General features: G+C 41.8%; 1 protein-coding gene across 1 annotated transcript; it reads right to left on the bottom strand.

Annotated features, from left to right (window-relative positions):
* Positions 1-1538: 1538 nt before the first annotated feature.
* On the bottom strand, positions 1539-25999 carry LOC144309866 (uncharacterized). Its single transcript, XM_077890858.1, has 4 exons — positions 25783-25999; positions 25098-25631; positions 5778-5993; positions 1539-1662 (listed from the first exon to the last, which is right to left on the bottom strand). The coding sequence occupies exons 1-4, from the start codon at positions 25997-25999 to the stop codon at positions 1571-1573; spliced, it is 1059 nt and encodes a 352-aa protein (XP_077746984.1). The 3' UTR covers positions 1539-1570.
* Between the last annotated feature and the right edge of the window lie 1753 nt (positions 26000-27752).

The following is a 27752-nucleotide window of genomic DNA, read 5'->3' as shown; positions in this document are numbered from 1 at the left end:
GTCCCGGAGCTCCAGGGCGCGCAGCCCCGACGCCGCGCCTCGCCTTTCTTTGCTGCGCAACGCCGGCGCGAGCCCGAGGTCCCCGCCGGCATCCCCTCTGCAGGCCCGGACAGCGCCCGGGGCAGCTCGGCCCGCGGCCCGGAGCTCGTAGGTGCGCGGGGCCGGGGAGGCGGAGGGAGAAGCGCGGAGCGGCGGGCGGGCGAGCGGGCGAGCGGGCGAGCGGGCGAGCAGCAGCCTCCTCCGGCCCCGGCAGCCCCGCGCGCGCCCGCGCCGCCTCCGCGCTCTGCCCGCCGCCGGGCCATTCGGCCCTTATATACCAGCCCGCCCGGGGCGTGGCCGGGGCGTGGCCGAGGCGGGTGGGGGCGTGGTCTGGGCGTGGCCTGAGCGGGGCAGCCAGGGAGCCGCACTGCTTCCTGGGAACTGTAGTTCCCTCCACCCCATCCCAGCTAGTGCACAACAGCTGTCGGCATGGTTGCCGCTCGCCCTCAACAGCGGTGCCCCCTTGCGCCCTCCCTTCGCAGGGAAGGCTGGGATTCCCGCCTCGCTGTCAACTCCGTTAGATCTAGGCTGGTCCTTGATGCACAAGGTGGGGGACCTCAAGCCCCCTAAACGCCTCCCGCGATGACAAGCCTGGAGTCCGACAAACCGAGCTAGGTTGCAGTCCCAGCCTGCCATGAGCCGCCCGTGTGACCTTCAAGGAAGCGTGTGACCTGCGAGGCTGCAGAAACTGAAGTCTGATCAAGAGCATGGCAGCTCCTCAGATTCTTCATCTGAAGCAAAGGATATTAGAGTTTGCTTCCATCTGAAGCAAAGGATATTAGAGTTTGCTTCCACCGGACAGAGAGAGCACAAGCAGTATTAACCTCACGTTAGAGACAAAAGCAAAGCTGGGAACAGTTAGACAACTTGCTTAATGTCACAGAGCAAACAACGGAGTCTGGACTCGAACCGAGAGTTCTCTCAGAGACATCTCCACTTTCTCCACAGTTCCAGATGGTCTGTCTATAAATCCCCCTGCAGCAGGACTGAATCCTCTCACTCTTGTGCTAGCTGCACTAGGGTTCATTTCAGGAAGAGCGGGTGCTCTGCACAAGCTGGTATAAGAATGTGGCTGAGGGATGCCTGGGTGGCTCAGGGGTTGAGCATCTGCCTTGGGCTCAGGTTGTGATCCCCGAGTCCCAGGAATGTTGCATTTAAGATGCTACAGAAATGCTTAGGAGGGGCAGTCCAGTGGGCAGCAGTTAGAGATATGGCCCTGGGACATTAGAGGAAAGTGAAGGCTACGGGTAATCGACAGTATTTCAAGCTATGGGGCTGGATGTCAACTCTAACAAGATAAAGATGCCTAAATATAGGTGAGGTTAATGTCAAGGAAAGGTTTCCTGGGGATATGATTTTTAAGTATCAGTTTAAAGACAGATTTTCTAAGATGATGTAAAGCTGTATCATCTTTGCAAGCATTCGATCTAACACTGCAGCCACACATTCACTGAAGGACAAATATAACAGAACACAGTGTAATGAAATACACTGAGCTGAAAGACTGATTTTACCTTATGGAGGTCAGGAGTCATGCTGTCCTCAACATGGTTAACAGCCCAGCAAAGGTGATGGGGACAGGATGAGTTCGGGTGTTCCTGGGTCCAGATCTTAACACTGTTACTAAATAATTATTACCTTAGTTAAGTACCTTAAGCTAAGTTTCAGCATATTCTTTGATAAGTAAGCATACCATGGTTATGGGACAAGAAATAACGTATGGGCTAATAACGTCTAGCACATCTTATGCATTCATTAAAGGAGAGTTGCCATTATTTATTTTCATTGTTATTTTTGTGACTTTCAGTATTAACCAGGTTAAAGCTACATTTCTAAGGATAGAACAATACTGATTTCTATCATCAAAGTGACATATGTCAGAGAGAGAAACATTTCTGATCTGAGACACTGAAAGATCATCCCATGGCTTTTCTAGGTGATATGGGCTAACTCCATCTGTTTGATGTAATTCCAACCAAAAAAGGGAGCCTAACATTAATTATTCACTTAAAATACTTGACTATTCGTGGACAATGTTACAGGTCAGTAGAGCTTCATGTACACAAACTGTACATAAATATGGCCTGAAACTAAAAGGAATGTATAGTTCTAAGTTTAAGTCTAAAGGAGAAGCGATGAAGAAAACGAGTAGTAGAAGTAAATTGAGGACTCTTCTAAAACCTTTATTTACCTAGCGAGAATAATTCATTTCAGTAAAACATAAGGAGTTAAAGATTGGTAGGCTTTTTTTTTTTTTTTAAGATTTTATTTATTCATAGAGACAGAGACACAGGCAGAGGAAGAAGCAGACTCCATACAGGAAGCCTGACATGGGACTCAATCCTGGATCTCCAAGATCACACCCCGGGCTTCATTAAACCTCTATGCCACCAGGGCTGCCCAAGATTGGTAGGCTTGATGCTTAAATGCATGCAGAATATTTTTTAAAAATACGATTTTTTTAATAACCACAGAGCCACATAAGTGGAGTTGTACATGATTTCCAGAAATGAAAGAAATAAGAAACTTGTAGTAGGTAGAAACTAATAATGCCACTTTTAAAGAGGTACAAGTAAAATAATGATCATGTACGTACATGTTGCTGAGAAATGTATTTATGCTTCTATTGGTGCTATTACACTCAGATAGCATAGCAGCTAAGAACATGCTTCTGGATCGATATTTCCTATAAATAAATCCCAGTTTCTGGGCAAATTACTTAACAGTAGTGTGCCTCAGTGTCCTATTCTATGAAATAGTACCTAACCCGTAAAATCTGTTAGGAGAAATAACTGAACTAGTACACATAATGAAGTTAAAGAGTTTCTAGAACATGGTTAGCATCCACAAGAGGTTAATTTTTACATTATTTATTATCGGTATTATCAGCATTTTTATGTAATGGAATAAAAGTACCTCAGTAAGCTTTTCTCACTTTCTAAATGCACCTCATCGATTGTACTATTTATGCTCTGAATTGACATCTGATGTTAATTAGTATTATAGGCTCTTAGTTGATACAGGGCGGTAACTAAAATTTAAGCAAGAATTTTCTCAATATTGTTTAAAGTGTCTTACATCTGGTAAACATGTATGGGAAGAAAAAAGGCAGGGTAAAGACCCTATGCTAGAAAAAAACGTGACAAAGTTCAAAAGATGAAGATCTGAGTGAATATGTATGGGAAGGAGGCAATGTGAACCCTAAAGTTTCTATTGGATATTCTAATAAAGGATGAAGGACCAATTTCTGGTTTGGGGCTGTTTTCTCCATCTTTGAACACTGGGCAAAGAGCCGCCTAATTTACATATGTCTCATCTCCCATAAGGGACAGAGAAGTCCAGCCAGGCTTACAGAGCCACTGCAAGCATCTGTTGGCATTTGTGGCATCTATTGACTATCCAGACATCCCAGAGTTGGCCTGGGTAGTTGTTCTCTACCGTCCTCAGGCTGAGAGGTCCAGGGACAGACATACTGTTAGGGCTGCTTAAGAAGAGTGCAAACCAATCCATGTACCTTGGGACCCCTCCTGCCTAGCCCAAACTCACAAACAAACCAAACCCAATTCCTTATGTCTAATATATGAATTGAAAGGAATGGTGCTTTCTACATTTACTATGACGCCCAATTAAATAAATTTCTAATTTACAAATAAATGTATGTCAAGAATACTTCATTTGATTTGCCTTATACAGAGTAGAAATGCAATAGAAACCAACGATTCAGGCCCAACCAAGGGCAAATATTTTATGTTTTTAGCTGTAAGGTATTAATCAGTAACAAACTCTGTAACTGCTTTTTGATCTCCAACTTTGTTTTTTTGTGATTACTGCTTCCACTTGGCTGAATCATTTTGCTTCTCATATCAAAGATAGCTAAGAAAACTATGTACTACCAACTTAATTCAAAATCCATTACATAATGAAAAATAAATATTTTGACAAAGATATTTCAGAATCAGAACAGAAAAGGTATCTAATTGCTTGAAAATTACCTATAGACCTATAAATTGCTTTCCTCTCATATACATTTACTTAGTTCTTCACCTTCTGAACCGCATCACATTTTTTTCCGGCACAGGGTCTTTAGTAAGCAAGTTACATTATGTACAATAGTGATCTTTAGCATTTAAATACAGAAATTGGTGATTGGTAGGAACAGAGCATAAGTTTTTCACCATTGCATTTATGGAGGAGGCTGTCCTCCTCTGAGAAATCAAGATGAAATCACTTTTTAAGGTTTTACACACTGATTGGAATAGATTAGATTTTGGTCTCCCTATGTTTGAGGAAAAACATTTTTGTAATTAATAATAATATATTAAATAATAATAGTATATTTCCTACAACTATTTTGATGTCTCTATTTTTAATTATCATTGTACAGTTTCTATAGTGACGTAGTATTTTAATTTTCATGCTCTATTATTTTTATCAACATTTCATAAGCTTATTTCTTAACCTTCCTTATTCATAATTATGAATTATGTGGGGCAGCCCCCGTGGTGCAGCAGTTTAGCTCCACCTGCAGCCTGGGGTGTGATCCTGGAGACCCAGGGTCGAGTCCCACATCGGGCTCCCTGAATGGGGCCTGCTTCTCCGCCTCTCTCTCTCTCTCTCTCTCTCTCTCTCTGTCTCTACGAATAAATAAATAAAATCTTAAAAAAATAATAATATGTATGCGAAGTTCATGTGTTAACATTTTTTTCAAGAGCTTTTCAGTTCTTAGATTTTCAATGCCTACTAGTATGCTGTTATTAAAAAATAAATAACTAATAAAACTTTGGAAATTTACTCCAAGCTTAGAGGCTATAAGAATGCCATAGTTAGGGCAGCCTGGGTGGCTCAGCAGTTTAGCGCTGCCTTCAGCCCGGGGCGTGATCTTGGAGACCCGGGATCAAGTCCCACGTCGGGCTCCTTGCATGGAGCCTGTTTCTATCTCTGCCTCTCTCTCTCTCTCTCTCTCTCTCTCTCTTTCTGTGTGTCTCATGAATAAATAAATAAAATCTTTTAAAAAAGTATATAAAAAAAGAATGCCATAGTTTTGCTTTAACATTTAATCATAAGTAATGTAAGGAAAAAAAACTAATTTTATAATTATAATAAAATTTGGCACTCAGTTAGTAATAAGCACAAGAAAATAGCAAAGCCATACCCTTGTGCAAACACACTTTATATCTGCCTGCTCTTCTTTATATATGTGATATGATAGATCATAAATAAAAAAGATAACAAGCCTTTTCCTTGTTCAAGGGTAGGTGCCTTTACGAAGTCAATGTCTAAAGATGCTTTCTCCACATTGCCAGATTAGATAGTAAGGGTGGAGAGAAAAATATACAGACATGGTGTAGCTCTAGTCATTTTGAGTACAGTGTTCATTGAAGTTGTTAACTAAATCACATGAAACAACCTCTTTTTCCAGAACAGTGAGTATAGTAAGATTTCTAAGGATAGATTTTACCTAATTTTAATTAGCAAAGATCCCAGAACTTTATACAATCATATTCATGACTTGTAATATTTTCTAAAATGTAGAAATAGTTCATTAGATTTCTATTAATACTGTGTATATGAAACAAAAAACCGAGGAACATAAACTAATTGGTTTATATGTCGAAATTAAAACTAATAAAAGGGATACAAGAATTATGTCCTTTCCATTTGATATTAGAATCCTCTCTCTCTGAGGTTAACTATAATCAATCATACATATAAATATGTACATATGTTAAATGACTAACCTGGTGTTACTACTACTCCATTTCCATTGACCACAGGCCTCTCTTCCTCTTCTTCCTCGGGAGGCTCTATACTGGCTTTCTCCATGTTGCTCACTGATTTATTCCTCTTCCGTTTTCCTTCAGCACTTGGAGTGGCTCCTGGAAGTATCTGGTCTGTTACATTTAATAATAATGGTGCTGGTTCTGCTGGAGGCTTTGGCGTGCCGTAGTAATTGTCTGCAAATGATACCAAAACTTCAGGGAGTTAGAGATTTCTCTTACTGTGTGTACAGTCTGTAAAAAATAGAAATTATATTGATAAATGTATATCCTGTTTCTTGCACATACGTGTATTTTACATGCATACAGATATATGGCTTTGTCTCCTTTCACATTTTTATATGCATCTTTATTTGTTGCTTTTACTATATTGGGCTTTAATGCTTAAATAAAGATACAGATTTATCTTCATTTTCACCTTTTGCCAAACCAAAATATAGTCTTATGTATTAGTCTCATATTGTTCAAAGCTATTTCAAAAATATTTTTAAAATTTGATATGCCTGATTATAACCTTTTTAAAAATAATTATGTCTGATTGAGGGTGCAGATAACTTTTTTTTTTTAAAGATTTATTTATTATTTGAAAAAGAGAGAGAGAGAGAGTATGGGCAGGGGGAAGGGCAGAGGGAGAGGCAGAGAAACAGAGGCTGTACTGATCATGGAGCCAGATGGGCAAGTCTTGATCTCAGGAACTGAAGATCGTGACCTGAGCTGAAACCAAGAGTCAGATGCTTAACTGACTGAGCCTCCCAGAGGCAATTCGTAGTTTTTTTTTTTTAAAGCATATCTCACAACAGTCTGGAAAGGCAAAGTATATTGTGCTTTTTCTGTAGCTTTCAAAAGGCTTTGACTGTTTTCCTTGATGTCCACAGTGACCTGCCCAGAGGGGTATCACCAGGCCAGTTCAGTGGTTCTCATGGCTGCTGACTGTGGGCCTACTGCCCTAATCATAGCTCTCATGATCTGAGCTATGGAATATCTGTTCCTCCCATCAGTCTGTGAGACCTCTTAACAGGGGAGATGAATTCTTATTTCTCTCTGTAATAACAGCCTGACACATAGTAGCCACGGAATCAATGCTTACCAAGTGAGCATCTTTATATATTTAAGGAAATTATTTATAGTTTAAGATTTTGATTGGTAAAGAACATCGTGGTGTTTTGTAAAATCAGTGTTATACTTTTAGCATCAGCTTCAAGCCCACATTGGTGTTTTCATTTAATTGAATAATTTATGCACTCATTTGCTACTCATTCATTACAATCTTTATTTAGTACTGACTCTGCATCCAGGCACTCCAATATATGTTTGAGGGAAAATGATGACTGTAAAACAATCCTTGTCTTCCAGATGCTTAGCAGCGTGGTGTAGAAGACAGGCACTGCTGACATCAAGCAGATAAGCATTGTAACAGGAAATGGGACTAAGTACTGCAATCAAGAAGCAGTGGAGGAGGAAGCACGTCTCACTATCTGTTGAGGCCACTGAAGGCTGCTGGGAAAACAGTGTGTTGTGAAAGAAACAACCTATGATCTGGAAGTCATGGGTTCTGGACTTGGCTTTTCTACATGATTACAACTCAGGGAGTTACTTAACCTCACTGAGGGTAAATTTCTTCATCTATATATTGGGAATAGCAGGACTTGTTATACCTATGTTCTGGGTGGCAATAACCAAAACCTACTATAGTTTTGGTTTTTTAAAGGTTTTATTTATTTATTTATTTATTTATTTATTTATTTATTTATTTGAGACGGGGAAAGACAGGCAGAGACATAGACAGAGGGAGAAGCAGGCTCCTCATGGGCACCCCAATGCAGAACTCGATCCCAAGGCCCTGGGATCATGACCTGAGCCAAAGGCAGACACTCAACCACTGAGCCACCCAGGTGCCCTCCAAAATCTACTATAGTTAAGTTAAACATGAGAGAGAAATATGAGATGGTTAGTTAAGGGAAGAGGCTGAACAATCTTGGGGGAAATGGGCAGAAACAAAGGAGTCTGATCAAAACATGCAAGTTGCATCTGTTTGGCCTGGACTCTGAAAGCCCAGCTGATTCCACTGCCATGGGCAAAGGCTTCACCTGCCTTTCCTTTGGCTGGAGTGAGGCCCAATCTCTCCTCAGGAGCGCTGATTCATTCATTTCCAAGAAAACACTCGGACAGGTTTGTCTCATTGGCTGAGTCTCAGTCATGGGAGAGCCTGTGAGCCGCCAAATTAGAGCTGGAGAATGGCTGCTCTCCTTTGGTTTCAGGAGAGGGAGGCAGAGCCGTACCTTCCATCCTCATCACAGGGCTTTCCCCCAAGAGGGGATGGTCTTGGGGCGCTGGGCCCACAGAAATGACCAATATCTACCTACTACACTTGTCCTCCTCCTTGGGTTACTATGAAGATGAAGAATGTAAGAGGAAGTGCTTTATAAAACTGTGAAATTGAAATGGTTTTAATGGCAGTGTAAACCTCATGTTGGCACTAAGTGAATATTCTGAAGGCTAGCTGTAACACTAATGCTATTGCTCATTTTCATGGCTATTCACAGTTGTAAGAGAAATGCAAGAGAAAAATATCATCATGTAAAGTGGTTCTTATACATGTAAAACTTTTATACAGTAGTCTGCAAAGTGGATGATACACATTTTGCTAAATGTTACTTTCTAATTTAATTTAGAGCATTTCGAATGAATCAGACTTTTTAAATGTACTTGCTGAATTCTGAGCAAACAAAAACTGCTAGTTACTTCTTAGAAGTCTATGAATTATTATTATATTTCAGCATCCCTAAGGGCTTGCACTATTCTCAGTGTACTGCTATGCTTTCTATGAAATCTCAATACTTAACTGCTTATCTAATAAACATAAAGTAAAACTAGTCAATAACCAACATGTCCCAATAAATAATATACTTGTTAGTAGTATTCTGAGAATCTTAATTCCTTTAAGTATATAGTATTGAGAAAAATGGATCACATGTCAGTGTTTTTTTCCCCCAACTTGTCTTTTATAGTTTAAATCTCCCTGAAGTAGAAACATAACCTTTTATTAATTAGAAATAAATTCAGGGATCCCTAGGTGGCGTAGCGGTTCGGCGCCTGCCTTTGGCCCAGGGCGCGATCCTGGAGACCCGGGATCGAATCCCACATCAGGCTCCCAGTGTATGGAGCCTGCTTCTCCCTCTGCCTATATCTCTGCCCCTCTCTCTCTCTCTCTCTCTCTCTCTCTGTGACTATCATAAATAAATAAAAATTAAAAAAAATAAATAAATTCATAGTTCAGGCTAAAAATAAGTATGAAGTAACAGATCCTGTGGAATTTATATTGCTAAATAATGTGATTATAAATTATATAATAATATTCTATTTCTACTATTTGATTTATGAAAATAAGACTTCAGATTAAATTCTAGATGTAAAACTGTATGAATCATTAGTTAAAATGTTAAGATTATCTTCATTAGCAATAATAAGAAAAATTTAGAAGAAACACAGAAATAACCCATATAGTTACTACACTTGAGGAATATAATTTACTAAGAACATGCTATTATACCAAATGCAATGCATAAAACCAGGCAACCAGAAATACCTAAACTAAGTTGAAGAATTAGCCAGGTAGTCAGTTAGCTAAGTCATTGAAGTGATTCCCTGATGTAAGTGTACAGAAACCCATATGCTAAGGGTAAAATGTGCCTTTTAGGTAACATATCAGCATGTTTTCAAAAGAAAATGAACACCAAAACACTTTCAAATATAATTTGAAAATAGTGTCCCATTAAGAATGAGATGCCTTTATGCACAGTGCCAACATTTAGCAAATCTAAAATCTCAAAATATCCTAACAAAATGGCATAACATTTAATGGCACAGATCATGCTGAAATAAACCTGTCTTTGAATCCCGTGTCCCCTAAACTGGCTACCTCATTATATCCTTAAATTTCTTCGGTTAAACTGGGAACATGGGGCTGTAAGATGATCAGGGACAAAGCAGCAACTGCAATGACTAGTATTATTACTACCATCACCACCACCACAATTTACTGAGCTGGGCACTGTAATAAACATTTTACCTAAGCACTCCTGGATCAAATGGGGGCTAGAATAACTTTTACCCTCAGTGCTGTTATAAGGATTAATGGTAACAAAGGGACATGTAATGCGATTGGTTCAGAACACGTCTCAATATATGATGGCTACCTTGGACATTTATTCATCAAAAAATGTATGAAATAATTCTGTCTCTGTAGTTAAAAGAAAATGGAGGCTCTAAAAATTAAACTGTTTGCCAATATTACAAATGAAGCAAGTGGAAAAACCTGTATGACTTAAGAACCTCATCTCTTCAAAATATTATGTTGCCTCCCAAGAGGGAAAAAAAGGGGGGCGGGGATAGAATTTGCAATCTGCCCAGAACTGACAGGAGAGAACTTCATTCAAAGCCACAACCAATGGAGGGGGCGGGGGGGGGGGGGGGGGGGAGGGGTGGTGTGGAGGGGGAGAGCTGGCTGGTTCATTTGCTAGAGAATGCGACTCTTGATCTTGGGGTGGTAAGTTCCACCCTACATTGGGTGTAGAGATTACTTTTTTATATATTTTATTTCATTATTTATGAGACAGAGAGAGAGAGAGAGGCAGAGACACAGGCAGAGGGAGAAGCAGGCTCCATGCAGGGAGCCCGACATAGGACTCGATCCCGGGTCTCCAGGATTAGGCCCTGGGCTGAAGGCAGCACTGAACCGCTGAGCCACCAGGCTGCCCTAGAGATTACTTAAGAATAAAAATCTTTTTAAAACAGCCACAACTATTAAACACAAATCATTACTTTCTAAAGGGAAAGGTAATAATTGCTACCAAAAAATAAAGTTGGGACATTTTTGGTGACTTTTTTCCCCACCCCCCTTCCAAAAATGTACATGTGTGCATGTGTCCAAGCATATGTGTGTTTTTTTCGGAAATGAAGTGGGATATAGGCTTTTCTAGTCTATTTTTCTCTGAATACATCTGCATTTGTAAAAAATGATGTATTCATTAGAAGTTTCATGTAAATTTAATATAAGATTTTAGTTATTGAATATGATGGCAAAATCAAATGATACATAGAATTGCTCACTTATTTCTATTATAATTAGGATTATCTATACATTACATATTCTTCTTTCTAATCAATGCTTGAGGGAAAAAAGACAATTATTTGAGGAACTTGATTTATTCCTCAGCTTTTTGAGCACTTAAAAGAATGATTTTTTTTCCCATAAACTTATAGTTCTAAAGAGTGAAACAGGGTGGATGCACCTATTTCTGATACCATAAACATGGAAAAGCTTTCTAGAAATATGAAAAAATAATACTCTATTAAAGTCAATAATTGGTTTTATAATAAAAAATTCATACATGCCCATTTATAATGGACAGTGTACTAATTTCTTGTAAAGGAAGAGAGGCAACATAATTACATTGTTATGAACTAAGCTTGCCTAGTGTGTCCCTGGAAAATCTAATCCATTACCCACTTTTATGCAGATCCATTCCTAAGTCATTCATAAGAGATGAAAATAGCTTTCTTTCTTTCTTTCTTTCTTTTTTTTTTTGAAAATAGCTTTCTAAATGACTTTTCGCATGGTATACTTGAAGACTACCACAGGAATTATTTCTCTTCTTATCAGACTAAATAACCGTTTCAAATAGTCTTAATCTAAGTTTTCAAAATAATGTTTGGATCCATTTTCTGACCTTTCCCAGGTGTGTGTTTGTTTTTTCCACATTGATTTTAATGGCAGATTCAAGGGTGAAAAAGAATAGACTATTTCAATGAATTATAAACTCTTTTCTTTTCTGTACTGCTGGTTTTTATTGAAGGAGAATAGACACCAAAATAGTATTTTCTGAGGCATACCGTATTCTTTATGCCTGTAAGTTCTGATACTATGATAAAAAGTAGGAATGACACTGAAAACTAATATTAGGTACGAGGAAATGCAATACTCCAAAGTGGAATATCTTGAAATGCTTTTACTTATTTCCGACATGTTCTCCCTTTAAATAAGATCAATTTTCATGATGGGAACATGTGATTTGTTATTTAAGTGCATTTGGCTTTTTAAGTAGTATACTCAGATGCTGACTCTGTTGTTTCAGTCCTTTGGGTATATAATAACGTGTAGATTTTACATCAAATGGTCATAGTTCATTCCATTTTGCACCCAAGTGGAGCTGGATTTTAGAAAGATAATATTCTTGTCTTCAACATACCTCACAGATTAAAGTCTTGACCCTCATTTCTCCCCAATATTCTCAGTGCTTTTAGTCCCTTTTGGGTAACCAGAAAGAATCAATTTCAGATAATGGTTTAGTAGAAGAGAGATGATTGCTTACAGGGACTCTAAGGCATGCATACAACACAGCCCATCACTGGGATCCCTAGAGCTTGAGAATCTGTCCTTGTGCTGGAAACAGTGTATGGCAAAATTTAAGAGGTTGGGAATCTCATCATTTGTGTTATATAGTTTTATAAATGGAGCAAGTAGTTTGATACTTAGCCTCCTTAATGACACCTACAATATTTGACTCTGGCATCAGACAGAAAGAAAACATTCAGAGTTCGAGATCTACTCATAATTAATTAATTACGTTGGAAAATTTGCCAAATTGTAAATAAACATTTTCATCCACATCAACGATTCAGATTTTTATTATAGAAACACAGATCATGAAAAGATTCAAATTTTAAGATGTTTCATATATTACACAAGGGATATCAATGAGTTAAAATTAGTATCAAAACTCTTGTCAGCCAAGGCAAGAATCAGTCATATGGGCACAGAGTTAGTGTTTTAGAAATTCTGTAAATACAAAACAAAGTTGGTAAATGCAATCTAGACAATATTCTCCTCTTCTAAAATTGCATGTCCTAAAGTGCAATTCCTAAAATGCACGTCCTAAAATTCCCAAAGAAAACAAGACTCAGCGTCACACTTAAGAATGCTTCTGTCAGCTGGTTTTTGAAGTTATTTTGTAAGCAGCTTTAATATTTAACTTTGGTCTCCCCCCCAATTCTTTAAAGATGTATGTTTTATTGGGGTGGACCTCCCCTACTCCTCGAATTTTTACATTATAATTTTGCCTGTCACAGGATCTTCCTTATTTGTAGTAAATTATGAAAGTACCAGAAATACAAGTTTATTTTCTTTTTTAAAGATTTTCATTTATTTGAGAGAGAGACAGAGAGCATGAGCAAGGGGAGAGATAGAGGAAGAGGGAGAAGCAGGCTCTCTAGTGAGCAGGGAGCCTGACATGAGAGGCTCAATCCCAGGACCCCAGGATCATGACCTGAGCCGAAGGCAGATGCTTAACTGACTGAGCCACCCAGGCACCCTGCAGAAATACAAGTTTATTGTCGAATAATTGTTGCATTAATAAAAGAAAAAAAAAAGAGGGAAGGATATGAGTCAAGAAAAGTTCAGAAAAGAAGTAGAAAGAAATGAAGAAAAAGGAGAAAAAGGAAGAGGAAAATAAAGAGAAGAATAGGTAGAAAATGAAGAAGAGGAAGAGGACTAGAACAAGGAGCAACAAGGACTAGATACATGTGATGTATCTTCCCATGAAGCTGTAGAGTTCTAAAACAATCCCTGAGATGACATTCTGGCCAAAGCCATGCATATATGGCCATCCGTCATCACATAATAGCTGATAACATAGAAGTTACACTGCCTAATATCGCAGGCTTTTGCTACATCTAGCCATTGATGGAGTTGAAATGTGGCCAGTTTTGCTTTGAGATGTGCTGTAGTATAAAATCCATGCTAAATTTTGAAGACTTAGTATGCAAAAAAATAAAGCATCCCCGTAATCATTTTTATGTTAATTACATGTCAAAATGATAATGTTTAGATCGCATAATGCTGCAATTCCTAGCCTAGTTCTGAAAAAAGCAAGACTTAATAAGTAGTCAATTACTGATGGCAGATAATGACATCCATAACTAATAAGAGTGGGTGAAGAGGAGGGTGAGAATCAATCCAAAGGTCCAGGACAGTAAGAGACACATGACGAACAAGAGGCTCAGTCAGGAAAAGGGTTCGCTGCAGGGTGAGATTTTCATCAGCTAACCAAGCCAATGAGAGCTGAGTAATGGACAGAAGGACATCCAACTGTTCATCATTCATTCAGCAAATATTTAGAGGCCACCCACTATGTGTCAGGCATGTATTACCGCAAGGCACAATGGTGAACAAAACAAGCAAGTCCCCTCTGAAACATACCTTATACTGGAGAGACATAGTAATCAAAATAATCAAACAAATACAAAATTACAAGCTGTCAAGAGCTATAAAGATCTAGTAGTGGTATTTTTAAGAACTCTGAGAAGAGCTCAAATTAGGATAGTTAGGGGGAAAAAATGAATTATGATTGAACACCCAGTCCCCTTCCCCAATCTGAGCCAAAAATATTTCTGAATCAGCACAGATCTTTAAAGAAATGTATGTGGCTTTTCTAACAATAAGAAATAAAATTTCTCTATTATTCCCAAAACTTGTCCCAAGGACATCTCTGAAAATCAAATGGCTCAACTATATGCAAGCTGACTAATGTGTGTGTGTATTTTCTCCCAAAACAAACCAAGTTGCTTATAAAAATTAATTTCAAAATTTCTGCTACCTAGTCATCCAGATAAGTTCCTGCTTTCCTAATTTAACTCAAGACATAATCTACATTGTAAAATACTTTAATATTCCACAAACTCAAAGGCTATGTGGTATGAGATCTAAAGTTTGTTTTTTGATGATTTAAATGCATTCAAGATAGAGTTGATGGCAGGTTTAACATGATGACTGACCTTCTCCCACATTGGTACCACAACAGTATGGCCTCCGTTTCTAGACTGATTACTAGTGTGGGTAAGTCCTTCTTTCCTTCTGACAGCAGGGAAGGGGGTGGAGTCAGTGAGAGGACAGCTTTGCCAGGGCACTGATGTCTATGCTAAGATGAGAAAGGTGAGTAGCATCACTCAAGTGATGTCTCAGTAAATGTCTCCACTCAATAAAATCTCAAGCGGTACAGGCAGAAGAGCATTCCAGGCTGAAGAAATAAATCTCCAAAGCCTTGACTCTGGAGGAAGAATAGTTTTTAGGAGAACTAAAAGAGAACAGTATGGTTGGTGCCAAAAACAGAGTGAGCCCTGAAGTTAGAGATCAAAAAGCTTTGTTAAAGTCTTGGGTTAATTTTCAAAAAGTAAAGGGAAGCCATTGAAGGTTTTAAAAGACATTTGAATTTGTTTCTTAAATGGATTGCTAGGCTGCAGCATGTAGAATGGACTAGAACGGGCAAGAGGGAAAGTCTTCAAGTCAATGAGGGATTTATTGCAGGGGTTCACTGATTGTAATTGGCTACTGGGAGGTGATGAACATGGGGACAACAATAAGATTTGGTTAGTTTTCAGAGGAGGAAAACAAATGGAATAAAGTTTGGGTAGGAACTAATATTAGCCACTTGCTTGAAGGACTGTAAGCCTTTCCGTGATGACCTCCCTTTCTTTCTCCTTGAAAGAAATATTGGACAGAACTTCTAAATTTGCACCCAATACTCAGGATTTAAGAGATGCTGTGAATTGGCATAACCAAAGTGACATATAGACTTCTTTCTTAAAACATTACAGAATCCTCTAAGCCTTAATTTTCCTTCTTAAAAGTTTTTATAGATATTCAGGAACTGATTGGTGCCCCCATCAGAATTTGTTTCTACCTCTTGTTATAGCTGTTATCTTTATGGTAATTATTTATTTAATGTCTGGATAGCACTGAATTTTGGCTTCTTAAAAGAAGCTATTTATCATTTAGCTTTGTTTTCACAGCATCTAGAATAATACTGACATCTAGTCAATACTGAGTAAATGAATTCTCACACTGACAAAACACCCACATTCTGTAAAGAAAGATGCAATCCTTCTTGCTCTTTCTTGTTGTAGGATCTTGCAGGACATGCAAATTCTCAGGCCCTAGTCCTCCACCATCTAATCAGAATCTCTGCTGCCTGGGTCACTCCAGCTCATTCTGATGCACACTGAAGTCTGAAAACCCACTGTTTTTTTCCTCAAAATCCACTGCTTTTGTCTCAAGGTCAGGTAGACCAATCAAATGGGGTTTATTTTGAAAGTCAAGCTAGAATAAGAAGGATTCAAGTAGCCTATTTTAGAATCTCTTACCATTCTTTCTTCCAAATAATCTTTTTTTGCTTCAGGACAATGTAAGTGTTTTTGGTGTTGAAATTCTGGGGTGCTTGGATTGCTCAGTCAGTAGAGCATGCAACTCTTTTAAAAAAAATTTTATTTATTCATGAGAGACACAGAGAGAGAGGCAGAGACCTAGGCAGAGGGACAAGCAGGCTCCCTTGATGTGGAGTCTGATGTGGGACTCAATCCAGGGACTCTGGGATCGCGCTCTGAGCCAAAGGCAGACGCTCAACCACTGAGCCACCCAGGCATCCTGAGCATGCAACTCTTGATCTCAGGGTTGTGAGTTTGAGCCCCATGTTGGGTGTAAAGATTACGTAAAAAAATAAGATCTTTACAAAAAAATTCTAATTCTTTACAAAAAAAAAAAAAAATCTGTCTATATGAGCGGTCAGCAAACTCTTTCCTGTAGAGAGCCAGAGAGTAAATATTTTAGGGTTACCAGGACATATGGTCTCTTCACAATTACTCAATTTTGCTCTTGTAGTATGCAAGCAGTCACAGCCCATAAATGAAGGGCATGTCTGGGCTCCAAAAAAAACAGTATTTTAGAGACTAAAATTTGAATTTTATGATTTTCAGGTAACACAAAATACTGTGCTGCTTTTGATTTTTTTAATGCTATTTAAAATATAAAAGCCATTCTTATTATTTTGTGGGCTGTACAAAAATAGGCATTAGAGTGGATTTGGCTCCCAGGATGTGGCCTGCCACCAGATGGTCTATGTAATAATCAAATACTGACACAATCTTCCAGGTATAGACTAAAAGACTCATTAATCGAGCATTTAATATGTGCCCAGTAAATAAGCAATATGAATAAAGTACTTGTCTTTGGGAACTTAAGAGTCCAGAGGAGAAAAGATATTAAAATTAACCAAATGAAGAGATAAGTAAAGGACATGACAGAGGACTGTAAGAAATAGTCACAGAGAAACCTACTTTAAGCAGGGTAACAAAGGTCTATCTGAGGAAGTACTGTTTAAATTGAGACCAGAAGAAAGAAAATTACTCATTGTATGAAAAGCCAGGAGAACAGAGTTATGGCCCAAAGAATAAAAGATCACTAGGACAGGGGAGCCTGGGTGGCTCAGTCAGTTGAGCATTTGCCTTCAGCTCAGGTCATGAGCCGAGGGCTCCCTGGATCGAGCCCTGTGTCAGGCTCCCTGCTCAGTAGAGAGCCGGCTTCTCCCTCTCGTTGGCTCTCTCTCACTCATTCAATCTCAAATAAACAAATAAAATTAAAAAAAAAAAAGATCACTAGGACAGAAGGGTTTGACATATGTAGGGAGTGATGAGTTATCATTGAGTCAGCATCACTGAAACATAAAGGGCGAGGAGGAGAGGTGCAGGATTCAACGAGAAGCACAAGCAGGAAGCAAATCCTACAAGGCCTTGTCAGCTAAGTCAAGGGATTTGGGAAGAGTTTCACAAAGCGGAATCATGATTCTATTAAATGTTTTAAATGGCTATTCATTTTTGCTATTATGTGGCAATAGATTTGAAGGGGAATAAGAGAGATGGGAAGACTGGAAGAAGAATGCGTGTGTGTGTGTGTGTGTGTGTGAGAGAGAGAGAGAGAGAGAGAGAGAGACAGAATGACAAATACACATCAGGTTTTATTAAAACTGAAATACTAATAGCAAAAATAAAATCATTTTACAAACCTAAACTGATAAGCCTAATTGTAGAATTTAATAAAACGTTCAACACTAGAGAATCTGAGCAGTAATTTGGAGGTCAATGGAGTGAGATTTGACCTAAATACAGAACCAAATATTCTAGGAAGAGGATAGAAAGCTTCATTCAACATTTTCCATCAGCTAAACAATGATATTGTTTATATGAACGTAGATAAGAGAAAGAACTCCGAATGAATAGGTAGGTAGGCCTCATAAATGAGTAAGCTTTGATAGTTTACTGCTCATCACAGTGAACAGTTATTCAATCCAGCTCCGTAATGACATTTTTTCCTATTACCAAAGGCATTTATCTAATAACACGACCCTATTAGTAGATCTGTCTAAATTGATATTGAAAGGACAATTAAATCTGGCACTCAGGCCACGACCACTACTCACTGCAGTAGGTTGGAAGGTATTGAACGTCATTTTTAAAAAAGGTATACTGTTAACATTGGGAGCATTAACGCTAATTAGAGTAATGACTTCATTCAGCAATTTCCTTTTTTATGAGGCCATTTGGATCAGGCTCTCTCCTCCACATAAAAGGGCAAATCCTCACTAATTTAGATGATTACCTCATAGGAATGAATACTAAATGAAAACAGTACCACAGGCCCAGCCTATCAGTTTTTCCTCATTACGCCATGTCCCTATTACAGTGGAAACGAGATGAGAACACAGAAAGGTCTTCTTCTTCAGTGATTCACACACAGGTCTCCAGTCTTCTTCCCTGACAACATTTTTATGCTCAGAAAAGAAAGCCTACTTCATGTTTGAAAGTTCAGTTTTAAGAAACAAGTGTTGATAAATCTTTATTTAGATATACTAGGAATCCATTGTCACTAACTGAGGTAGATAACTGCTCATGTAAGTTTTGAGTTTTGTATTAATCAATTAAAGCATTGCTTAGGGGAAAAAAAGGCAACTTAAACCAAATTTTTCCATCAGTCTCTTAGATTTATGTCACGAGCAACAGACAGCCTATGTGTGACTGTTAGTTTCAAGAAACAATTGCTGTGCTTTGGGCTAGAGGCAGCATGCTGAAATTCATGAATTACAACTCTTCCGACAGGAGTCTTTGATGGCTCCAGGGACTGGAAATAGAATATGAAACTTTCACCTAAAGGTCATTGGCTCCAATTTGGCCTAAACTGGTAGTGACTAAAAGTTATTATCGATAGAGAGGTGTTCAGCAAGTGCTACAAAATGAGTCGGTGGTTTCAGTGTAATTTCTAAAAGACAGGTTTCTATGTCAGGAACTCATGATTACCTCATGCCCTAAGGTGGATAGTTTTAGACAAGAGTCAGGACACTGACTGCAAGGAGATATTCCACTGCCTTCTAGCCTTTTCAAATGGTGTTTTTAAATGGGAACAGCCAAAAGTTTTTGGGCAAGTAGCAAGAATGTTTGTCACTTGGTAGTTTTGTGCTTGATAGATGTAGAGATATATTTATATCTAATAAAGTCTCTCTAAATATCCTCGTGTATGTATAAAATGTGGCAGGTTTTAATGAGAAATGATAAAAAAGATTTTATTAAGACAATTTAATACTCTTGCCTTTCGAAGTGTGATCTGCAGATCAGCACCATCAGCATCACCTCGTTTATTAGAATAGCAAACTTTCGTGCCCACTCCAGACACATTGAATCAGAATCTGCATTTTAACAAGGCCTTCAGGCTATTCAGAGGCACAATAAAAATCTGAGGAGTACAGTGTGTCTAGAGGGCACATTGTACAACTGCTCACTGAACACAAAGTGTACTCAATGAACATATGTTGACAAAAATAAAGACCTGAATACTGTTTCTGTATGTTAGTTTCAGAACCTAGTATCCTGGGCTGTTTATATTACTTACGTTGTCACTTATAAGACTGGCTGCTTGGGGGATCCCTGGGTGGCTCAGTGGTTTAGCACCTGCCTTTGGCTCAGGGCATGGTCCTGGAGTCCCGGGATCGAGTCCCACATCAGGCTGCCTGCATGTAGCCTGCTTCTTCCTCTGCCTGTGTCTTTACCTGTCTCTCTGTGTCTCTCATGAATAAATAAATAAAATATTAAAAAAAAAAGACTGCCTGCTTACCTACTATGTTGGCAACCCCAGTAGACTTTAAGCTTCTAGAGAGCAGGGGCCCAACCAGACATCCGTTTTGACTCCAATCTAGGTTTTATCAGTTGAGTAATGGAACTTGAAATTATGTGTCTTCATTATCTTACGTTAAATTAAGTCATGCTAAATAGTCCTATTCTCATGCAACACTAATTTAAACAGACTGTGTTTACCTGAGAGATCTGAAGAGCTATCGTGATGCCCTGGATCATTACCCAGCAGTAAATTGCTAAACCACTATTTAATGACATTGATGGCTGAATACATGGTAAGGGTATTTTGTCCACTCCACTAAACTTGTTAGCAGCCACCAAATTAAATACTCAGACCAATTTTTAAAATGGCTTTGTGTGGAACATGTTGCTATTTAATACATTTCATTAAATTTGGTCAACATGAAACTGATTAACTGGGAAATATTAAAATTTGGATTATTATTTTATTTATATGAATGTTTATAGTCACTATTCCCAAAGGAAAAATCTAAAACACATTAACTTTATGAGGCTGATAAATCATTTAGCTTGAAGTTCAGCTGCTCCCTAGGATCTGGGGCTTCTATTCTAAAAATAAACAAAAAAATTTAATGCTGTATTGCACATTTTCCCCAATATACCTTTAATTGACCTTTTCAAGTTATGCAAATAAAAAGTTTATATATTTGGGTGCCCAAGGTTTTCATGAGAGGCTCTCAAGCCAGCTAGATACGTCAGCTGGGCAAGTTCCCTAAATTCTCTGAGCCCATATTTCAACATTTGTTGGTTTATGACCAACTTGATAAAACTACTCTGAGTATTTAATGAAATGGACATTAATAAGTTTTTTGGCTCATACGTACTTCAGGGATGTTTGCTACTCATTTCTGTTACTATTTCTACTATTACTATTTCCATTTCTTTTACTACTATGGCTACTACTACAACTACTACTTATAATACAATATTTGTGTTGAGATCCTTGGGTTTTAAAATAATTGAATACAGAAGATCCACTCCCACACAGTTCACCAGGTAACATCAAAACATAATGCTCCTCATTAAAGAAAACCTTAAAGATATTTAAGTCTACAGGCATAATCATCTTTTTTCTATTAATGCTAAAGTATCTCTATTACATTTAATCTGATCTTGGCGTTTCTCTAAGCATGGAAAATTAAACATTTGATTTTGATGATTAAGATATTGCCAACAACAACAACAACAACAACAACAAATATTGCCAACAACTGTGGCCCCCTACATCCTTTCTCTTTATAGAAAAGAATGGTCTTTTTATTAGAGCCTCATTTTTCCTTCTACTTAGAAGCAGTATAACCTAGAATGAAGACCACAACTTAGACAAACAAAGGTTAAAATCTGGGCTCTGTCACATAGTAGCTGCGCAACCCTGAGCATGCTATAACATTTATAAAACATACAGAGATAATAATAGTACCCTTCCCATAGACTCATGAGGATATTATATGAGTTGTTGCACATTTTATTTGCATAACATTCCACATGGTGCAATGGTCATGACTAAGTAACTGATAAATGCTATTTTTATTGCCTACACCTAAAGTATTAAAAGGTGAAGAGCAGAGTTTCTGCCCAGTGGTCATACTAATTTAATTGCATGCTCAGTAGAGGACACATATCAATGGCTTGATTTTAGAAACTAGGGAACCAAGACTGCCTCAACCTTTTAGGTTATCTTTTCTCTCATCTCCAGTATTGGGTTCTCTGGAACCCTGACAAATATGATGGCCTTTAACTTGCCCTAGATCATGGTAACTTACTAACTTTCTAACTCCATTCTCTTACTCATTGCTTTTGCCGTCAGAGTCAGAGAGGGTCTTGACCAACCATGTAGTTCAAACTCTCATTCCAGATGTTCCAGTTATGTCTGCTTTTTCTGTGTTCATTCAGCCTCTGTTTTTAACATTTTCAATGTTGGACATTTCACTATATAATTACGTAACCCATTCCATTTCTGGGTAGTTCTTAATTATGAGACATTTATTCCTACTGCTGAACAGAAATCTTTGTTCCCTATTACATAAAGCTAATGATACTGATTTTGGCTTTTGGAACAGAATAGAGTAAGTCTACAGGTTCTTCTGCATGATGCAGCTTTAGATATTTCAAAATTGCTGTCATTATTTTATTCTTAAAATGTAGTGTTAAATAGAATTGAATATGGTGTTGGAGATACGGTTTTATCAGTAATGAAAATGGGACTATTACTTTCTTCTCTGATTTAGATATTATCTAATTATCAAATAAAATTTGAATGACTATGTTGGGTTAGGTAGAAATAATTTATTTTTAATCCAAGTTGTAAGATGAGATTGCCAAAAAGAGTATGATGGTTTTCAAAATTTATGTGCCCCTTTATGATCCATGGACTTTTTTTTAAAGCATCAACTAATTCAAGAAAAAGGTTTCCCCTCTTGTTTTCTGTAAATAATTGCTGATAATTTAAAAAATATTTTATTAGCATCTTGTACTACAAAAGTGGGCTTCCCTTTATAAAGGACCAGTTTAACAGGGTCTCCTGGTAAACAAAAGTTCCTGGACTGTGTGTGAGAGAGAAAAGATGACAGATGAAAGCTAACCTAGAGCTATCAATTAGGTCTTGTTGGTAAGTGCTGGCCTGGAACTGACAGCTATACCTTGGTGTTCTTCTGCCAAACATCAACAATTTCTTAGCACACCAACTTCAGAGAAGGTCTCTCTATGACTGATGATATCAAGAGAAAAAACAGACCACTCTCTGCTGTATCTTTCCTATTGCAGCTTTAGCCTTGCTTCATCTTTTCACCTTCTAGGTAAGAATTACTTAGAAACCCTGTCAGAAAATCATCCCTGCCCTTCAGAGTATTTAATCTATAAAGAACTCTCACTTCCTTGAACCCTCTTAAAAAACATCTCTTGGAAGACCAAATTCTAAGGCTTCCTACTGAGATGTCACACAGTTCCCTGTAGGTGTGAGCTTTCCCTCATTGTGATGAGTCAATGAACCCACATTGGTTCAACGATATGTATGTTCCTGCTGATTTTGGCTGCAAGGTGCTGATATCTTGTTATGGAAGTGACAAGTAAAATGAGAAAGACTACCTAGAATTTTACCAAATGTAAACCTTCCTATAAATTTCTTATGGCCTATGAAACCAGGTATAATAAATCTACACACAATGATACCAATTTGGACACTATATCCTTTAATAAAGGCCCATTTATGCATGTTACCATGAACTGAATGAAAATCATTTTCTGATGGGAATCCTGCTAATGCTTTCTCTAGAGGCTCATTCTTGACATTCCTCAGAACAGAAAGTAGATGACCTTTTGTTCAGGCACCTGTCTTCTGGCACCTCAGTTTTTATAAGAGAATCAATCCTATCTTCCACTCAGCTGATAAAGCATTTAATGCTCCACTTGACTGGCAATAAGGGCACCAGTACATCAGGTACACGTCAGAAGGATGATCTTGGACTTACGGCTGTTCGATATATTTCAAAAGCACAGCACAGACCTGCATCCAATTCAAAACTAAATGCCTCTCCCCCATTTCCTCTTAAAATCATGTGAATCAGACACTTCTGAGCTAATAATTAAAAAAAAAAAAAAAAAAAAAAGGAAGAAAGAAGAAGAGGAAGAAAAACCCACCTCTCCCCACTCCCCAGCCTCCTCCAGCTTCTTGACTAATACCTCTGGGCAGTTCACTTCAGAATGGAGCAGATTCCTGAGTGCACAATGGCAAACTGGCAGACAAGTCCCCTGTCACAGAAAGCACAGGCGACGCTTTCTTTGTAAAAAAAAAAAAAAAAACAAAAACCCCCCCCACACACACAGGAAAATACAGAGGCTGGAACAAAAGACAGGGTCCCCGCACAGCGAGACGAGGCATCGCGCGCCCGTCTTGCGCGCGCCTCCGCCCGATCGTCGGAGCGGCCTCGGCATCCGCCGGCGACGACCCCGCGTCCTCCCCGGGCGGGCGGGCTCCGGCTCGGGGGGCAGAGGCCGCGCCGCGGGCAGCCTGGGGCGGGCGCCCCGGGGGTCGGGGCCATTTCAAACTTAGCATATTTGGTCTCAATTAGGTGGAAAATGGAGATAAGGCGGGCGCAGCCCGAGGTCTCGGGGCGCCGTGGCAGGCCGGGGAGCGCCGGCTCAGCAGGTCCCGGGCGCCCGGCCGAGCCCCGCAGCCCCGGGGCCGAGCCGCAGCCCCCCGCGCAGCCCCCCGCCCGGACCCCGGCCCCGGCCCCGGCCCCGGCCCGACCCGACCCGCGGCGCCGAACAAAAGCCCCAGCCTGGCGGGCGGCCCCGCGGGGGGCGCGGCAAGTTGGGGCTCGCTCACCTGGAGCCGGGCGCCCGCGAGGCCCGGGGCCCGCTCGTCCCGCCGCACCTGGCCATGCTCCTCGCTCCGGCTCGCCGCGGACCACCTGTGCCGGCGCGCCCCGTCCTCCCGTCGGCGGCCCCGGGCGCGAGCAGAGCAGCCGCGGCCCGGCCTCCGCGCCCCCCGCACGCGCCCCGGGCTCTGCCTCGTCGAGCCGCGCGCAGCCACCGAACCGCCGCGGACGCTTTTGTTTTCCCTCCTCTCGCAGACGAGGCGCGCGGCGCTCGGCCCGCCCGCCGCAGCCCCCACCTGCAGCCTCCGCGCCGCCCGCCCCGCCGGGGGCCTGCCCATCGCCCCGCGCACCCCGCCCGCCGCGGGCGCCGGCCGCTCGCTCCGGGGCTCCCCCGCTCGGGAGGGGGCGGCCCTCGGCGCGGTCAGGTGACCCCCGGCGGGGCGCGGGGCGCGGGGGGCGCGGGTAGTACACGCGCGGGCACAGTCACGGCACCACGCGGCGAGGGCGCCCGAGCTCCTGCACGCGAAGGCACTCGGGGCCCCCTGTTCGCCCCGGAGAGAAGCTAACACAGGACCACGAGGTGTAATCAAAGTTCTCGGTGTGGATCCCGAGGCCGCTCACTTTCAGAACCGCCCGACTCAACAGTGGCGGCAGCGCTCCCTCCCGGGGTAACGGGCCCCGGGGCGGCCACGAGGGCGGAGGTTAGGGCGACGGGCCCCCCACCCCCACCCCCACCCCCACCCCGGCGGAGGGTCTGTCCCGCGGGGGGCCGCCCGGAGGGGGGCCGAGGGGATGTCTCTGCGGAGATGTCAGTGCGAGAGCAGAAATTTCCGTGCAAACCCCAAGAGCTCCAGAAAGCGGCGCGGGGGGGGGGGGGAGGCGGGGAGAGAGGAGCGCACCAAACCCCCTCCCTCGAAACGCAGGGAACACTTACCTGCCAGGTATGCGCCCCGACTGCCAGGTGGAAGGAAGCAAGCCCAGGACGCAGACGAGGTCGCGGGGGTGGGGGTCGTCTGAGCCCGGCTGATGCACACCAAGTAATCCACGGTGGGGGGTCCGGAGCCCCTCGCCCCATTCCCCGCACTTTCCACCCGAGGCCAGCCCCGGGCTGCGCGCTCCGGCCGCGCGGAGATGGCGGGAGCTCGCCGCGGGGGTTCCCAAGTGCCGCGTCCCGGAGCTCCAGGGCGCGCAGCCCCGACGCCGCGCCTCGCCTTTCTTTGCTGCGCAACGCCGGCGCGAGCCCGAGGTCCCCGCCGGCATCCCCTCTGCAGGCCCGGACAGCGCCCGGGGCAGCTCGGCCCGCGGCCCGGAGCTCGTAGGTGCGCGGGGCCGGGGAGGCGGAGGGAGAAGCGCGGAGCGGCGGGCGGGCGAGCGGGCGAGCGGGCGAGCAGCAGCCTCCTCCGGCCCCGGCAGCCCCGCGCGCGCCCGCGCCGCCTCCGCGCTCTGCCCGCCGCCGGGCCATTCGGCCCTTATATACCAGCCCGCCCGGGGGCGTGGCCGGGGCGTGGCCGAGGCGGGTGGGGGCGTGGTCTGGGCGTGGCCTGAGCGGGGCAGCCAGGGAGCCGCACTGCTTCCTGGGAACTGTAGTTCCCTCCACCCCATCCCAGCTAGTGCACAACAGCTGTCGGCATGGTTGCCGCTCGCCCTCAACAGCGGTGCCCCCTTGCGCCCTCCCTTCGCAGGGAAGGCTGGGATTCCCGCCTCGCTGTCAACTCCGTTAGATCTAGGCTGGTCCTTGATGCACAAGGTGGGGGACCTCAAGCCCCCTAAACGCCTCCCGCGATGACAAGCCTGGAGTCCGACAAACCGAGCTAGGTTGCAGTCCCAGCCTGCCATGAGCCGCCCGTGTGACCTTCAAGGAAGCGTGTGACCTGCGAGGCTGCAGAAACTGAAGTCTGATCAAGAGCATGGCAGCTCCTCAGATTCTTCATCTGAAGCAAAGGATATTAGAGTTTGCTTCATCTGAAGCAAAGGATATTAGAGTTTGCTTCCATCTGAAGCAAAGGATATTAGAGTTTGCTTCCACCGGACAGAGAGAGCACAAGCAGTATTAACCTCACGTTAGAGACAAAAGCAAAGCTGGGAACAGTTAGACAACTTGCTTAATGTCACAGAGCAAACAACGGAGTCTGGACTCGAACCGAGAGTTCTCTCAGAGACATCTCCACTTTCTCCACAGTTCCAGATGGTCTGTCTATAAATCCCCCTGCAGCAGGACTGAATCCTCTCACTCTTGTGCTAGCTGCACTAGGGTTCATTTCAGGAAGAGCGGGTGCTCTGCACAAGCTGGTATAAGAATGTGGCTGAGGGATGCCTGGGTGGCTCAGGGGTTGAGCATCTGCCTTGGGCTCAGGTTGTGATCCCCGAGTCCCAGGAATGTTGCATTTAAGATGCTACAGAAATGCTTAGGAGGGGCAGTCCAGTGGGCAGCAGTTAGAGATATGGCCCTGGGACATTAGAGGAAAGTGAAGGCTACGGGTAATCGACAGTATTTCAAGCTATGGGGCTGGATGTCAACTCTAACAAGATAAAGATGCCTAAATATAGGTGAGGTTAATGTCAAGGAAAGGTTTCCTGGGGATATGATTTTTAAGTATCAGTTTAAAGACAGATTTTCTAAGATGATGTAAAGCTGTATCATCTTTGCAAGCATTCGATCTAACACTGCAGCCACACATTCACTGAAGGACAAATATAACAGAACACAGTGTAATGAAATACACTGAGCTGAAAGACTGATTTTACCTTATGGAGGTCAGGAGTCATGCTGTCCTCAACATGGTTAACAGCCCAGCAAAGGTGATGGGGACAGGATGAGTTCGGGTGTTCCTGGGTCCAGATCTTAACACTGTTACTAAATAATTATTACCTTAGTTAAGTACCTTAAGCTAAGTTTCAGCATATTCTTTGATAAGTAAGCATACCATGGTTATGGGACAAGAAATAACATATGGGCTATATGTCTAGCACATCTTATGCATTCATTAAAGGAGAGTTGCCATTATTTATTTTCATTGTTATTTTTGTGACTTTCAGTATTAACCAGGTTAAAGCTACATTTCTAAGGATAGAACAATACTGATTTCTATCATCAAAGTGACATATGTCAGAGAGAGAAACATTTCTGATCTGAGACACTGAAAGATCATCCCATGGCTTTTCTAGGTGATATAATGCAAAAAGTAATGGCAACAGGGCCCCTGGGTGGCTCAGGGGTTGAGCGTCTGCCTTTGGCTCAGGTGATCCCAGTGTCCTGGGGTCGAGCCCCTCATCAGACTCCCTGCATGGAGCCTGCTTCTCCCTCTGCCTGTGTCTCTGCCTCTCTCTGTGTGTCTCTCATGAATAAATAAATAAAATTTTTTTAAAAAGTAACGGTGACACCCTTCTCCCCTGTGAGCCTCCCACCAGAAAATTCCAATGTGCTCCTGGCGAGGGAGTGTGGGGGAAGGGGGGTTTCCACCCTAACGGTGGGATGGAGGGACACTCTTCACGGGAGCTGAGTGGATGTCTTCTTTAAAAAGAAAAATTTTTTTTTTTTTTTTTGGTCACACAAAACCCAGTTGTGAAAGGAAACGAAAATGCCAGCCCT

This window comes from Canis aureus, unplaced genomic scaffold, assembly GCF_053574225.1.
Source record: "Canis aureus isolate CA01 unplaced genomic scaffold, VMU_Caureus_v.1.0 ptg000221l_RagTag, whole genome shotgun sequence".
Taxonomy (NCBI): Eukaryota; Metazoa; Chordata; class Mammalia; order Carnivora; family Canidae; genus Canis; species Canis aureus.
Note: the sequence above shows the minus strand (reverse complement) of the source record. Positions and strands in the feature narration are given on the sequence as shown.

Bases quoted from the DNA above. Each gene is read 5' to 3' on its own strand.
- LOC144309866 (XM_077890858.1), bottom strand. From the start codon at position 25,999: ATGGCAGGCTGGGACTGCAACCTAGCTCGGTTTGTCGGACTCCAGGCT. The intron at 25,632-25,782 runs GTTGTGCACTAG...CTGGTATATAAG, and splicing joins CGGCAACCATGCCGACAGCT to GGCCGAATGGCCCGGCGGCG. The intron at 1,663-5,777 runs GTTAGTCATTTA...ATAATTATTTAG, and splicing joins TGGAGTAGTAGTAACACCAG to TAACAGTGTTAAGATCTGGA.